A 13,553-nucleotide genomic window follows, 5' to 3' on the forward strand; every position below is an offset into this window, starting at 1 on the left:
TTGTGTTAACTGTCTAACAATTACAGCCATTTTTATACACAGCCCTCCATTTTCAGAGGCTTAAACATAATTGGACAAACTAACAATTTTAAACATAAAGACTATTTTCATATTTGGATGAAAAATCCTTTGCACTGCATTTGACTGCCTAAAGTCTGGAAGCCAAATGCTGCGTCTCCTCCCTTGAGATGCTCTGCCTTCAGTCGCTGAGTGTTTGTGGGTTTTTCTGCCTTCAGTTTTGTCTTTACCAACTAAAAATCACGCTCTACTGGGTTGAGATCAGGTGACTGACTTGGCCCCTGAGTATCTCATTTCTTTGCCTCCATAAAATCTAGAGTTGCTTTTGCAGGGCTTTGGCTCATTATCTACTTGCGCTGTGAAGCGTCGTCCAATCGGTTTTGCAGAATTTAGCTGAATCTGAACAGAGAGCATAGCCCCGTCCACTTCAGTCCATCCTGCTACTTCTATCAGCAGCCACATCATCAATAAACCCTAGTGGGCCGGCTGCATACGCACCTGTGCCGTAATGCTGCCTCCACGATGATCATCATGTATGTTTTGGATTATAAGTCGTTTCTCTTCTCTAAGCGCACTTTATCATCATCAGTCCAAATCATTTCCCCCCAAAGTGTTAATTTGCCCTTCTTGTTCTTGAGTGAAACTCACGGAAACCATGGAAACAATTAACCTCCACTTTAGTTGCCTTCTTTTGGTGTTGTTGAGAATGCAGCAGATTGTTGATCTGGTCACTCCTAAAGTTTTTGTTCTCTCCAACTGGTTTTATTTTAGTTTTTCAGCCTAATGATACACTGCCTCTACCGCAGTGAGATCTCCTCGAGCCTCATATTTAAAATTAAAGTGCCAAGCTATAAAACAGAAATGTAACATTTTCAATTAACTTCTGATGTGATGATCTCCAGATGGATCAGCTGCCATTAAATAAGAGAATAGGCCTCACCTGGCCATGAAATTGCTCATCAGTCAGCTGAATTAATTTGGAGCTTCTGGAAAAAAGCAGGTCATTGTGCATAAAAATACTGGTGATCACAAGTGCTGCCCCTCAGCCTCCTAGCAGACACAGCTATGGTATCAATTTCAAAATCCTATGTATCAAATTCAGTAGATTTTCATAAAACTTTACCTCTGACCCCTGATCCTTAGGTCAAGGTCACTAAGATCCAAACTTGTCCCAAGATTTTAAGTAGATGAACCTACGGTATCATATTAAAACTCCTACATCGCATCGCTCTCACGTTGTTGCATTTACAAACGTACGTGTCCATTGCCCCTGTCCACCTGGCAGGGTGACAACAATACCCCATTTTTAAGCAATTAACAAGGTCCTTTTTTTAAACCCCATAATTTAAAAGGAGGGAAACATATGGACCTAAGTGTACATGAAGTTGCACGGCACACTCTGCACTAATTCTCTGTCCTCCATCCTCCGGCCTGCGACCTAGAAACCAATTTCAGTACGCCACGTTAAAGCGTGTCTCAGTTCATAATGTGCATCACACGAGCAGAGGAGAGAGAAGGCTTGTTGTGTCAAATCCTGTCTCCTTGTGTCTTTCCCTCGCCTCCTCACACCTTTAGAGGGAGGGATCAAGACACAAGGAGAGGAATCGATTGAGACCGTCTTAATTTTAATCATTTATTTATTATGTTATTGCAGGACACACTGGGTTTTTTAAATCTATGCATATGTTGACGCTTATAAGGTGATTTAAATTAAATCCTGTTTATATTCTCACACACTGTTTATTGTATTGATTTGGCAGAAAGAGACTCTACCGTGAGAGTGTGTTTGTTTATGTCTGCCCCTCCCATGCCTTTTTTTTCTTTTTTAAATTCTCACTTCTCAGGGGGGAAAAAAAATCTTTGCTGACACAGCAGCTAGACTGTGGCGCTCTACCCAGCATGCACCGTTTTCGCCCTGTTTACATTACATAATGTAATACACACTTGGAACTCCGATGTGAGGGATTCACTATGATATCACAAGCAAGCGACTTATCAGTTTCTGAACGGGGTGAGGCTTACCTCTTTGATGAGATGTTTGACAGGTCTCAGACCTCCACCGACACCCCACACGTTGTCCAGGCGAACCATCTCCCTCTTCATGGACAGCAGCACAGCAGCGCGGTCTAAAGCCACTCTAAAGAAAAGGATCACAGTTAGGTGGAGGGGAAGGGTGGCAGGGGCACAATACAGCCTTTCTTACAACGCGTTGAACTGCAGCTTTCACCTGGCATGCTCACAGTCCACTTTGCCCTTGTAGCAGTCCAGGAATGACATGGGGAGGACGTGGTCTGCGATGGCTCTGGCTATAAACTGGCCTAACATCTGCAAGGAACAGGAGGAAAGATTAAGCGAACCAAGTGAAGCCACATAACAAACATACCCGACTAACATTTGTTTTATTATTTAGTTTTAGCTCTTAAATGTATTAGGCCTCTGCACTGCTGAAGGTGGCGATCTAGTATGCAACATTTTGCTGCCTAGTAATAGAGGAAAGATACAAAAAGCATTTGTAATATTTGAAGAGGATTTGTGTGCACCTTTGGGATAAAAAGGGGTTTACACTTAACCACGGTTGAACCCTCTCCACCCTCTGAAGCACACAGTTATATTTGGTAGCATATCTGTGAGTGTTTCTTCCCATCATGCATCAGCTCTACCTGCGGGGCATCCGGTGTGTCCAGGATGAGGTCCGGGAGCTCTTTAAGCATCTTGTCGAAAGCTCGCCCCATCTCACTTTGCGACAGCATCTTCCCCGACAGATCAGACAGCAGGCGGGAGGTCAGTTCTCTGTGGCTCGCCTTGCCTTCGAGGGACAGGGACACGGCCAGAGAGGAGAACTCGTACTTGTGCTGGCCCAAATTGAGCTCCTTCAACAGCATCTGATAGGGTTTGGAGGGAGAACTGCATTTAGTTTTTACAGTTTAAGCATTTTCAAAAATGACCCCAAAACACAAACACATTATGCTTTTCAAAAGCGAGAGACACAAACCGAAGCCTAATCAGGCCCAGACAATCAAAGCACAGTGCGAGTGCAGGCCACTGAGAGAGGGAGTCCCTTCGTGTGCTTGGCACCCGTGCATAGAGTGAGCACAGCCCAATACACCTGTTGTTAAAAGCTCCACATTACTTCAGTCATCCAGCTTTGTTCTTTAAACCTGCTCACTCTTGGTCAGCATGCACAGACTTCAAAAGCTTTATTATAATTACTTACCTGAACCTCTTTTGTGTCCCCGTGCTCAAAGTACTCCTGTACAATCGGGTTCACCATTTTCTCAAGTTCCTTCTCGTCTATCTCGGGCACGACCGTCTCGTAGACCGTGTCCCCCTGTGTAAAAAATACACACACGCGGCGTCAGTCAGAAACAAGCACGCACAGCAGAGCGGATGCACGTTCATTGTTGAATTTCTCATCAGCTTTGTTTCAGGATTAAATAAAGTATTTTCAACAATTCTAAAATACACAGTTCAACTTAAAGTACTGTGCAAAAGTCTTGAGCCACCCCTCATTTCTTTATACTTTGCTAGGAAAATAGGTGCAGTGGTTTGAAACATGCAAACATTCTGTACAGGGTAAAACAGTCAATAACAGAGCTTGTATAATTCTAATGAGGTTAAGACTCAAACGGACACCTTTATTCTTCTGAGACAGGCTTCACTGTAATTTCTTTAAGTAGTCTTCAGGAACAGTTCCCAAGATCCTGGAAGGACATTCAAAGCTCTTCTTTGGATGCCGGCTGCCTTTTTTTTTTTTTTTTAACCCCGTTCTCCTGGATGCTTTCCAGATGTTACTGAATGGCTTTATACACTCACTGTTGTGCCTCTCTCCTGACCTCCTCTGTACATAGTGGCATTGATTTGAACTAAAAGTTTTAAGTTTGGATTCATCACTCCATAAGACCTGTTAAAACTGATTTTAAAACTGATTTTCAGCCCATTTCTTGTGTAATGTCATATTCCTCAGCCTTCTTCAGAATGGCGTCTTGAGAGTTACCCTTCCACTGAGACCATTTCTGATGTCATAGGTGTCAGGCTTTCAGATACTTTCATCTGCTGTAGATATTTTAAGTTTTAAGCCTAATAGCTCTTAGGAAATGACCTTATTGGTCCAAAAATAATTTTTTATGACAGTCAACCTGTTAACTTTAGTGTTCTTATAGATTGAACTCAAGAAATGGGAACACACTGTGTGGACTTGTAGCAACAAAATGCTGGAATTGTTTTGTTTTTTTTGTCTGTTATGTGTAGACAACACTTGGTTCATCCTCGAATTAGGCGGCCTTTTTATGCTTGAATGAGTCGTAGTTCAGTGTTAAGTAGCTTAAAGAAAATTATTTTAAAATACAAAGAAACGAGGGGTGACTCGAGGCTTTTGCACTGTACTGTATGAGCTAATTTCGTATAACTGCGTGATATATAAGATATTTTTCACTGGAATTTTCACGAGAGCATCCATATTCATTCTTGAGGTGCTTTTCTTTCCGTTACTAAAGCTCTGAACATCCACCGGATCCCCAGAGAGCTGTGCAAGACTCATACTGAGTTTGTGTTTCTGCCCAAAGAAACCAGAAGTTGTTACCTTTGAAAGTCTCACAACCATTTTGACCTTTCAGTTCATCTATTGAAAACTTTTCCTTTTTGGGCATACCAAAAACTCCACAGAAGATGTGTAAACATAACACTGACTGAAAACGGGCTACCGGTGAGTTTTAACCTAAACTTCTGTCCCAACACTTGGATATGAGTAAACTAACGTTCAGCTGAGGTTTTGAACAACCTGGAGCACAAATGATAATCTCAGTGCAGGCTAACATATACATTTCTACAAGTCCTCTTAATTATTTGAGTTATTTTAAGAAAAACCACCTCCTAAAAATAATTAGTCAAAGAAGAGGAAAGAGGCATTCCAGCGTGTTACAGTTCCCATTTCTAGGCAGCTCCTTTATCAGGTGATCTGTGCAGTCTGATTCAAAGTCCACAGTCTGCACATGTCTCGTCTATTTTTCTGTACCACTCTGTCCCAGTTCCCTTTTAACAGTCAACATCTTTACGCCACCTTCGTGCTCCAGTCAAGGCTGAAATCACACCGGCTTTTCTGAGCCATTTCCAAACAGTTATCAGCATTTTACAGACAGGAGCGCCGTTCCCAGCCCGCATTCAGTCGCAAGTGCAGCAAGAGACAAACAAACTCGGCCTTTGGCGTCACATGGATGATAACGGGGTTAAAGATTGCAAATAGTGTTGACTGCAATGGGACGGAGCCATCTGGATTTAAGAAACATGCTAGCAGACCAATTTTTTTAACGGGTTTCAAACAAAGCTTGTTAAGATTTTTGATATGAAAACAGTCTTGTATTTCCCAGGAAATCCTACTGTCAACATTTCCGGTGTTTCTGCGTAGCATGGGAGATGGATTACAATGCATCTCATCAGCAGTTCAGAATCAGAACGTGGACATAAAGAGATAAAGGGTGCCATCCAATGCACTGACTGCTGGAAGGGAAAAAAACAAAAACAAAAGCCCCCTGACTGCTGGATGCCAGCATTTGAAAGCAAAGCACTTACAGATATAAAACAAACCTGCTTGCAGATAATCTGAAGTGTTAAAAGACAAACCCCCCAGCAGCCTCACCTGATAAGATTCATCATAGTTGGGGTCGTGTATGTCGGGCTCCTCATCTTCGTAAACCATCCCAGCAGCTCCCCAAACTCCTTTACCACCTGCCCCACCTGAACACGAAGAGTCAGCATTAACAGTCAGCAGTATAAGTCATGATGCTCAGGATGCATTGCTTCAAACGTAACTGCACTGCTACTATAATGCCATATGCTTGCGTTGCATTGAGTAGGTGACGGCTACGCACTATTCAAAAGGTGCCACGTCAATTAGAGCGGTGAAAGCACCAGATGCAGCAATGCAGTTTTGGACAGATTCAGAAAGAAGGTACATCGCTAATAACCCTTTTCCATCAGTATCTACTCGGCACGACTCAACGTGGTTTTTAGGGTTTCACCTGGTACAGAGTAGTTTTTAAGTACGTACTCGGGTGGGATTCCAAACAATTCGAGGCGATCTGAAAAAGTGATGTCATTTTTGAAACAGAGCATCGAGGGGAATTGGCTGCACAGAAACAACACTGTGGTCCTCGAGTCTGACAAAATGCCACAGAGTGAGGAGCAGGTATGCAATCGCCTCATTGTCCGCCTTTGTTGTAGCGTTCGTGTTGCAAACAAATGATGTCACTGGACGTTCTGTTGTGTTGCTATAACAGCCCCTTGAGTCGCGTTGAGCCGATCCAAGTAGAAACTAATGGAAAAAAGGGCTGAAAATTGCAGCGGACTGCAAATTATACCTTTTTTTGGCAGGCCTCTGCCTTTGCCCGTCCTGGATTTCCGGTCATTGGTGTTGACTTTGCCTTTCGGGCTGTGCGGGTCACCACCCGCCACTTCTCCCGACTCCGAGAAAGACTCGCTGGTGGAGTTGCGAGACGAGGATTTGCGCAGGCGACGCTTGGCTTTAGCTTTCAGACGAGCCTCGTGGAGCGCCTTTTCCTGGGGCGTCCAGTTGCCGTTCACCTCGGCCTCATTTAGCGAGTCGTCGTCGTCGCTGTACGGATGGTTAGCCTCCGCCACGGTGCCACCAGGAGCAAACCTCCCTGCAGTGAGAGGAGTGGATTTGTTCGTTAATGAACTGGTCTACACCTTATAAAAGTACACAGAATGGCCACAAGTATACAGACAATAAATATAAAGTTTTTTATAGCACGTCTTTGTCCTGTCTCCATCCCCTAACCCCAACCGGTCGCTGCAGATGGCTGCCCTTCCCTGAGGCTGGTTCTGCTGGAGGTTTCTTCCTGTTCAAAGGGAGTTTTCTGATTGGTAGATGGATCATCTACCAACGTCGCCTTTAAAAATAGTTTTTCACAGTGGAAAACTTTAAATATTATTTGAGCGACTTTAAAAAACATCAACACTCTCAAGTGTTCCCAGCTTTGCCCTTTGTGACGACTGCAAAAAAAGAAAAACAAAGGACACAGTGACAAGAACGGAAGCCACAATAAAAGGTAAACATTAAACTACTATTTAGTAACAACACACGAGTCTAAAAATAATCCAGCACTAGTTTTCTGAACAATAACACAGACGACTCAAATCACCTACAGCAGTGGACTGATTTCTGAGGTAAGCAACTTTCATAAAAACTGCTCCTGTCTGAGTAAAACACAAAAAAATAAATACAATTTAAAAAGTGAGTTAAAAAAGGTACAGCTCTGTTACTAAAGCCAAGTTTAGCTGCAAGCCTGAACAGTTAATGGTGACTGTATTTCCCGTGGATGTTTACAAAGCCAAGACTCACTCTGGCAAGACGACATGGCAACATTTAACCTATCGGTGTTGTGCAAGAAGTCTCGCTTTGTGACTTTTTCTGCATAAGAACAGCTGCACGACTATAGCAAAATAGTTCATACCGAAAGTTTACGGGCCAACTTCCAGTCTTAATTTTTCTTGCATTTGCAAACAATCAAGTGCACCCTTCAGCTAATACACTGGCTTTCTGTCCACCTGTGTGTGTCAGGGCAGTGTTTTGCACAGCAAACCAAAGGTCACATAACAGGCAAAACATTATTCAGGAAGTCTGCAGTGCAAACTTACTCGCATGCATAGCTTTTTGACACTCACCAGCAATATCAGAAGACATAAGGTGGATTGAGTCGGTATTTTAATACGCTTCTATGGGTGTATGGAGAAAAAAAAAGGGAACATAAATTAACCGAAAGTTAGCTTCTTGCAAGCGTGGTGAAACAAACAACAAACCAACAAGTGTGACTGGAGCTGTGATGCAGGCATGGAGGGAGGAGGGAGCGAGCAAAGGAGAGCACATGCTGTAGAAATGCTGACGCCAGTTTTTTTTTTTAACTCCTCTATGTTCTCGCGGTCTGTGGGGCGCAGCTAGAGCGGACTTGACTACATATGGCATGGCTGGGTCCATGAATGATCACATGACAGCACTGTAGGAGTGAGGGAAAGCAGCAGGAGGAATGCCTGAGGGTGAAATTCATACTCAGCACCCTAATGCATGGCTCCAAAAGGAAGTTTGTGGAGTTATAGCCATACAGGTTATAAGGACAAGCTGAAAACACACACAGGGCGTCCCAGCAACAGATAAGTATCCAAAAAAAAGGAGAACCAACTGTAACTTGTGGTTTCCTGCTTTTCTTTTTTCTTTTTAAATGACATTACAACAAAACAACACATCTGCAGAGTTCACAGTAAAGTTAATAACAAAGAAAAGGAAGGAGGAACCATCCTGATTTAACCTGTTGAAGTAAAAGTAGCACCACACCCTGGCCTTCCAAAACCTGTAAACAACCGACCACGTGTCACCTCCTCCTCCTTTGGTTCCTCCTCCTCCCTCCTCAGCACAGGCTACAAGGGCCTGTCCGGGCAGTAAATTAGGAACTACCCAATGGCAAAGTGCCAAACACACAACTGACCAACTGGAAAGGAGCAGAAAAATGAGAAGGCACAGAGGAAAAAAAAAAAAAAGCAGTTTGCAAAGACAAGAGTTGCATAAGAAAATGTAAGCAAATCCAACCAAGCCTGCTAACTTTTAGACTCTACAAAGACCACATGGCTGTCTTCTTAAAACAGGCCTGAGTGTCACCGTCGCAGTCCTGTAAAACTGCAACAACAAATCGCACTCTAGCCTTTAACACTAACACTGCACACCTACTAGAGCACCCAATGGAAACCTCCCACCCACTTAACACACATACAGATATAGGCAGACGCAGGCCAGCGCAGGACCTCTGCCCTGCATGACGTATGGGAGCTAGTCGCTGGCAGAGAACATGATCGGCCCAGTTCAGCTTTAAGTATCTGCACGACCGAGGCGTGCATGAATGAGAAGAAGGTCAGTGGAGCAGAGTTTTCACATTACTCCAAAGGGACGCACCTAGTTTATCAAAGCTGTAAATATAGTACATGTGCTGCCCAAGTATGAAGTTAGATGTATGCAAGTACAGCAAGTTCTTTTTAGTCAAAGCACAATGTCTGCACGTCTTATGACGTAGTCAAAGCCATTGATGTGTAGATGACGGATATATTTAACATGTTCACTCTCAAAGAAAGCTTCAGCTGACACACCCTACCCTCTAACAAATACTCACACTCAGGTGTAGTCTGCACATACAAGGGCTTCACAAAAGGTAAATATGTACGGCACAAACTACTAATCTCAGTTTCAAAGGGTTAAAATCAAGAGTAGCTGTAAATATATAGACATCTTTCTACATTAACTCAAGCAAATGTGAGTGGGATGTCCTTTGGGGCCAAATAAGCATCTACACCATGATAAAAGAGGGGGTAGGGTGTGGATGTCTTTGAGGTTTAACTGTCATTTCAGTTTAATGAAAAGAAACTCCGACTGAATTTTTCCTTAAAAACATGTACCAGGCACTTAGCCTAAACTTGGATGGTGATTTGTGCTTAAATATACAACTGCAGTGGGCTCACAAGCAGGCCACACGTGCAACAACAAAAAAAAAGACAGAAAAAAAAAAAAGAAAGTGCTCGGTCCTTGTTTTTTTTTATGCTGGAAACGTTTGCTGGTTGCAGAACAACAACGACAATGATAAAGTGCTCACAAAAGATTAGAGCTACTCTGATAAACAGTCGAGAGGCTGATGGCTCGTTTTGTTATCATCAGCCAATCACTCGTGTGTTGTCAAGCACGGGCGGTTTGCTCAGCTTACGAACTAAAGGGCCTGATGGTGTGTGCAAACATGTTTTTCACAAATGTGAAGAGGTAACAAAAGAAGAGCAGCCACAAAGAGGTCCAACGTGATGTTTATGGCCACGATGCCCTTAATGCACATTTATACACATGCTCTCTCTCTGAAGAGATCACAGACCTGCTCCCACACTGTGGGGAAACATCCTGCTCACAGGGGCAGTGTCTAATTTTTAGACCAAGTTTTTTTATAGAAGCCCTTTTAAATCCGTGCCAAATGACCATAAAGAGGAGGATAAATGCAAACGCTGCGCTGCCATTAGTCGATTGTGTTGGTGTAATAAGAATAAAAGCTGCAAGAAGCTCCAAAACTATTTCCAGGGTCAAATACTTTTGCACTTGACACAGTTTTGAAAGTGAGGAGAGGCTTGTTCTGTTGCAGAAGTTCCCATTTAAACCCAGTAGATGGGATGTTCTGGCAGTGCAAAGCCATCACTTCAGCCACTAATAACTCATCTTATTACACCTTAATTAACACCTAACAGCAGCACCTTGTTGCAGAACTGACAGAAACGGCCTAAAGGTCTGATCATCTGGGCGGATTAATACGACTTTACACCCACTGCTGTGTGAGCTCAGACTGATCCACGACCTAACGAGGAGCCGTTCTCCTTCTTGTTTTCCAAACAATAGACTCTTTGACGGTGTCTGTCGCAACCTCATCAATGAGGCTTGACCTTCAAGGAAGTTAATGCAGAAATACCCATCCGTGCACACATGCTCTCACTACTATGACATACCAATAATGCACCATGTGGGGTGTCACATATACATACACATATGTATATACATATACACACACACACACATACAGTCTGCACAGACAACCTTGGGACAGGCAGCTGCAGGGCGTTTTCAGGCAAACAAACCAATGGAAGATTATGGTAAGTGTGATCCATACAACCTTGGCGCTAATAATGCATTTCTTATGTAACACTTAAATGCACTGCAAAGCAGAGCTTATGTAAGGTTTCGCTGTTGGCTCGTATTCTGGAGTGGGCTGTACATTTCCACATCACCGTCGAAACCATGTGGGTCATGTTACCATAAAACAACAATAACAACAACAACAACAACAAATAGAGCGCAATGATCATCAAAACCATCGCTCATATAACCCAAGAACGCAAAAAACAAACAAGCAACCTCGGTTTCGTTTCTATCTATGATCAAACACGGTGATATCTTCCGCAAACCCGGATCTCAACATATGACTTGGTGCAGGATATTGAGGTTTAATGCCACCTGCACAGCTTTTAAAACACGCAGGGTGACATGGTGCCACGCGCACGCACAGACGGAGGAATCGTGTCTGTCAGCTTAAACACAAACTCCTTTCTTTGTTCGTTTTTGTGTGTGCGCGCTTCCTTGGCATCGAAGATGGACTATAAGAAAAAGTCTCAACGACGACTCGCAAAAGCGGAAGTAAGCGCGATCTCGTCCAATCAAAAGCGCGAAAGGGTTAAATGTAAAAGCAGACCAACAGCAAGCTTACAAAAGAAAAAAAAAACAAACAGTAAAAATACAAATGGGGTTTGGTGCGAGTCGAAAACGCAAATCTGCGCTACAGTGCACAGATTTATTTTTAATCTTTTGCACCCACCACCGCCTCCCTGTGTGTGCGTGTCTGGTTTTTTAAACGGAGCACATGGTAGTGGGAGCATGGCTGGCGTTGCAGACAGTCCCATGCGAGGAGGGACAATGGGCTGAGCGAGGAGGCCCTATCTGTGTGGTTGCTTCTCCAAGGCTTCGCATCGAGGTTGGATCCACTCACCGTCGGCCTGAGGAGCGGTGTCCATGTCGGTCGCCATGGCACTCTCTCTCTTCAAATGCTCGATTAAAAACCCCTGGCGGTGCACTCCTCCCGTCGAGCTGCTGTTAGCTGCAAGAGGGCCCCCACTAAAATAAAATAATAAAAAAATTAAATAACAGTCCTGCAGGTCAAACCTCTGCACAGCAGCCTCGTTTACTGCGAGTTTTACGAGCAAGAGAGACGGAGGGCAAAGCTGGAGTGTCTTTTTCGTGCTTAGCTTAGAGAGGAGTAAAAAAAAGATGAGTAAAAATGAGTGAAGGCGCGAGATGGAGGAGTTCAGTCCTCTTGTCCGCGTGCACAGCTGGGGTGTAAAGTTAAAAAAAAACAATCACGCTGTGGGGGGAAGGAAGCGGGTGAACTAGTTGAAGAGCATTTCATCAAACAGCCTGGAAGATAAACAAAGTCTGTTTTTAACTTTGCAGGAGCGACGCGAGAGGAGTCACGTGTCGAAAACGCGGACGGGGAGTGGTCAGCGCAGGGGGTGGGTGCTAATCCCTAGCGACCAATCACAGAGCAGCAAACGTCTGCACGTCTCCAACGGAAAATACCCAAACAGTGCTGTTTTTTTGATATCGATCCGATACCAAGTAAATACAGGGCCAGAACTGCTGATACCGATACTGATAGCGATATTTTTAACCCGTAAAGGCAGCGTGAGAGCAGTGTCACTCTGAAAATTCACACATTTTAATGACAACTAAATCACTACGACTTTTACTTTCCACAATAATTTGTTAAGACAGCAAGAACTCACCTTTCTGCCTTTCTTTTTTTGTGTATTTTTGATTTCCAAAAAATAATTTGTCTAACACAGATCAGTGGACCACATGCTGAACTCAGAGGATAGAAACAAAGTAACAATCCTACTACGCTGGTAGCTCTGATATTCCAGTGTTGGTATCGATACTAACATATTTGTATTGTTCTGCCCACTTCTATTCAACAGGATTACCGCCCAGCAGAGTTTCATCAGAATGGTTAGAGAGGTTACGTCAGGGGTTTTTTTATGCATGAATGATCGGTTTTGTTTTAATTATTATACTTTTAAAGTAGGGCTATGGGGTAGTTTGTGTGTGTTTACTTGCCTTTTGATGCGCTATATCCTTTTATATATAGGCTTACTCATCTTTTTGTTGTTACACATATATTTAATTATTTAAGACCAATAAAGATTTTAAAGAAACCGTCCATCGCACAGTGCCTGTTTGTCCCTGATATGAGTACCTAAAGTAGTTTTCTTTGAAATGCAGACTCTTCAGTCACATTACTGCAGGGGCCACTGAATGATTGGAGAACAGATGTTAGTGGTGCAGATATTTGGATCAGCCTTGTTCTAGCTTCTTTTGCTTCTACTGTTACAATCCTTGTGAATTTTACTAGTGTTACAATTAATACTTTTATTTATATTTGTTGATTTTGAGGCTTTATGCAGCCCTGGTCTGTATCTGATTACATGCAAGTTGCTCTGTGACTCCTTACTGTACATTGATCAACTTGCTATAAATAGATAAAACGTGATAATCCACATTTAAACACCTTTTTATGTCATCTGAAATCTCACCGCTAGGTGGCGTTAAAGTATGTTTGATCACATGGGCCCGTAGTATTTGTCACTGTCACACTATTCTTTCACTGTAATGGCCTGCCTGTTTACTCACTGGCTTAGCCAAATGTTGGATCACGGTGCACATTTTCTTCATTTTCTTTCCCCCCACGGTGATAGTGGGTCCACCTCCACGTGTCGTTGAATGTGGGTGGTACACACTGATACCATCATGCCGTCGATGAACCGGTTTATCCATGTTTTCTTCACTTGATGCTGTAGGCATTTTATTAAATGCATATTAACTTAGGAATGTATGACTATAGATTGTGACAGCAGATTTGAGCGATTCGGTTACTCTGAGTGTGTGAGTTTGTGAAATAAGA

General features: G+C 43.2%; 1 protein-coding gene across 2 annotated transcripts in view; it reads right to left on the bottom strand.

Annotated features, from left to right (window-relative positions):
- The window catches only part of pdcd4a (programmed cell death 4a), a 17,411-nt gene extending 5,322 nt beyond the window's left edge, over positions 1 to 12,089 (bottom strand). Inside the window, exons 1-7 of one of the 2 annotated variants that reach the window (XM_005726824.2) lie at positions 11,586 to 12,089; positions 6,372 to 6,674; positions 5,651 to 5,748; positions 3,233 to 3,346; positions 2,679 to 2,900; positions 2,246 to 2,343; positions 2,041 to 2,155 (exon numbers count right to left, since the gene is read on the bottom strand). In XM_005726824.2, the coding sequence (XP_005726881.1) occupies positions 2,041 to 2,155; positions 2,246 to 2,343; positions 2,679 to 2,900; positions 3,233 to 3,346; positions 5,651 to 5,748; positions 6,372 to 6,674; positions 11,586 to 11,622 (987 nt within the window). In that variant the 5' untranslated portion in view covers positions 11,623 to 12,089. Of the gene's footprint in view, positions 1 to 2,040; positions 2,156 to 2,245; positions 2,344 to 2,678; positions 2,901 to 3,232; positions 3,347 to 5,650; positions 5,749 to 6,371; positions 6,675 to 7,698; positions 7,879 to 11,585 lie in introns of those variants that run through there. The other variant, XM_005726825.1, reaches the window with a different exon arrangement.
- Between the last annotated feature and the right edge of the window lie 1,464 nt (positions 12,090 to 13,553).

This window comes from Pundamilia nyererei, unplaced genomic scaffold (assembly GCF_000239375.1).
Source record: "Pundamilia nyererei isolate P.nyererei 1_Seehausen unplaced genomic scaffold, PunNye1.0 scaffold00022, whole genome shotgun sequence".
Lineage (NCBI taxonomy): Eukaryota > Metazoa > Chordata > Actinopteri > Cichliformes > Cichlidae > Pundamilia > Pundamilia nyererei.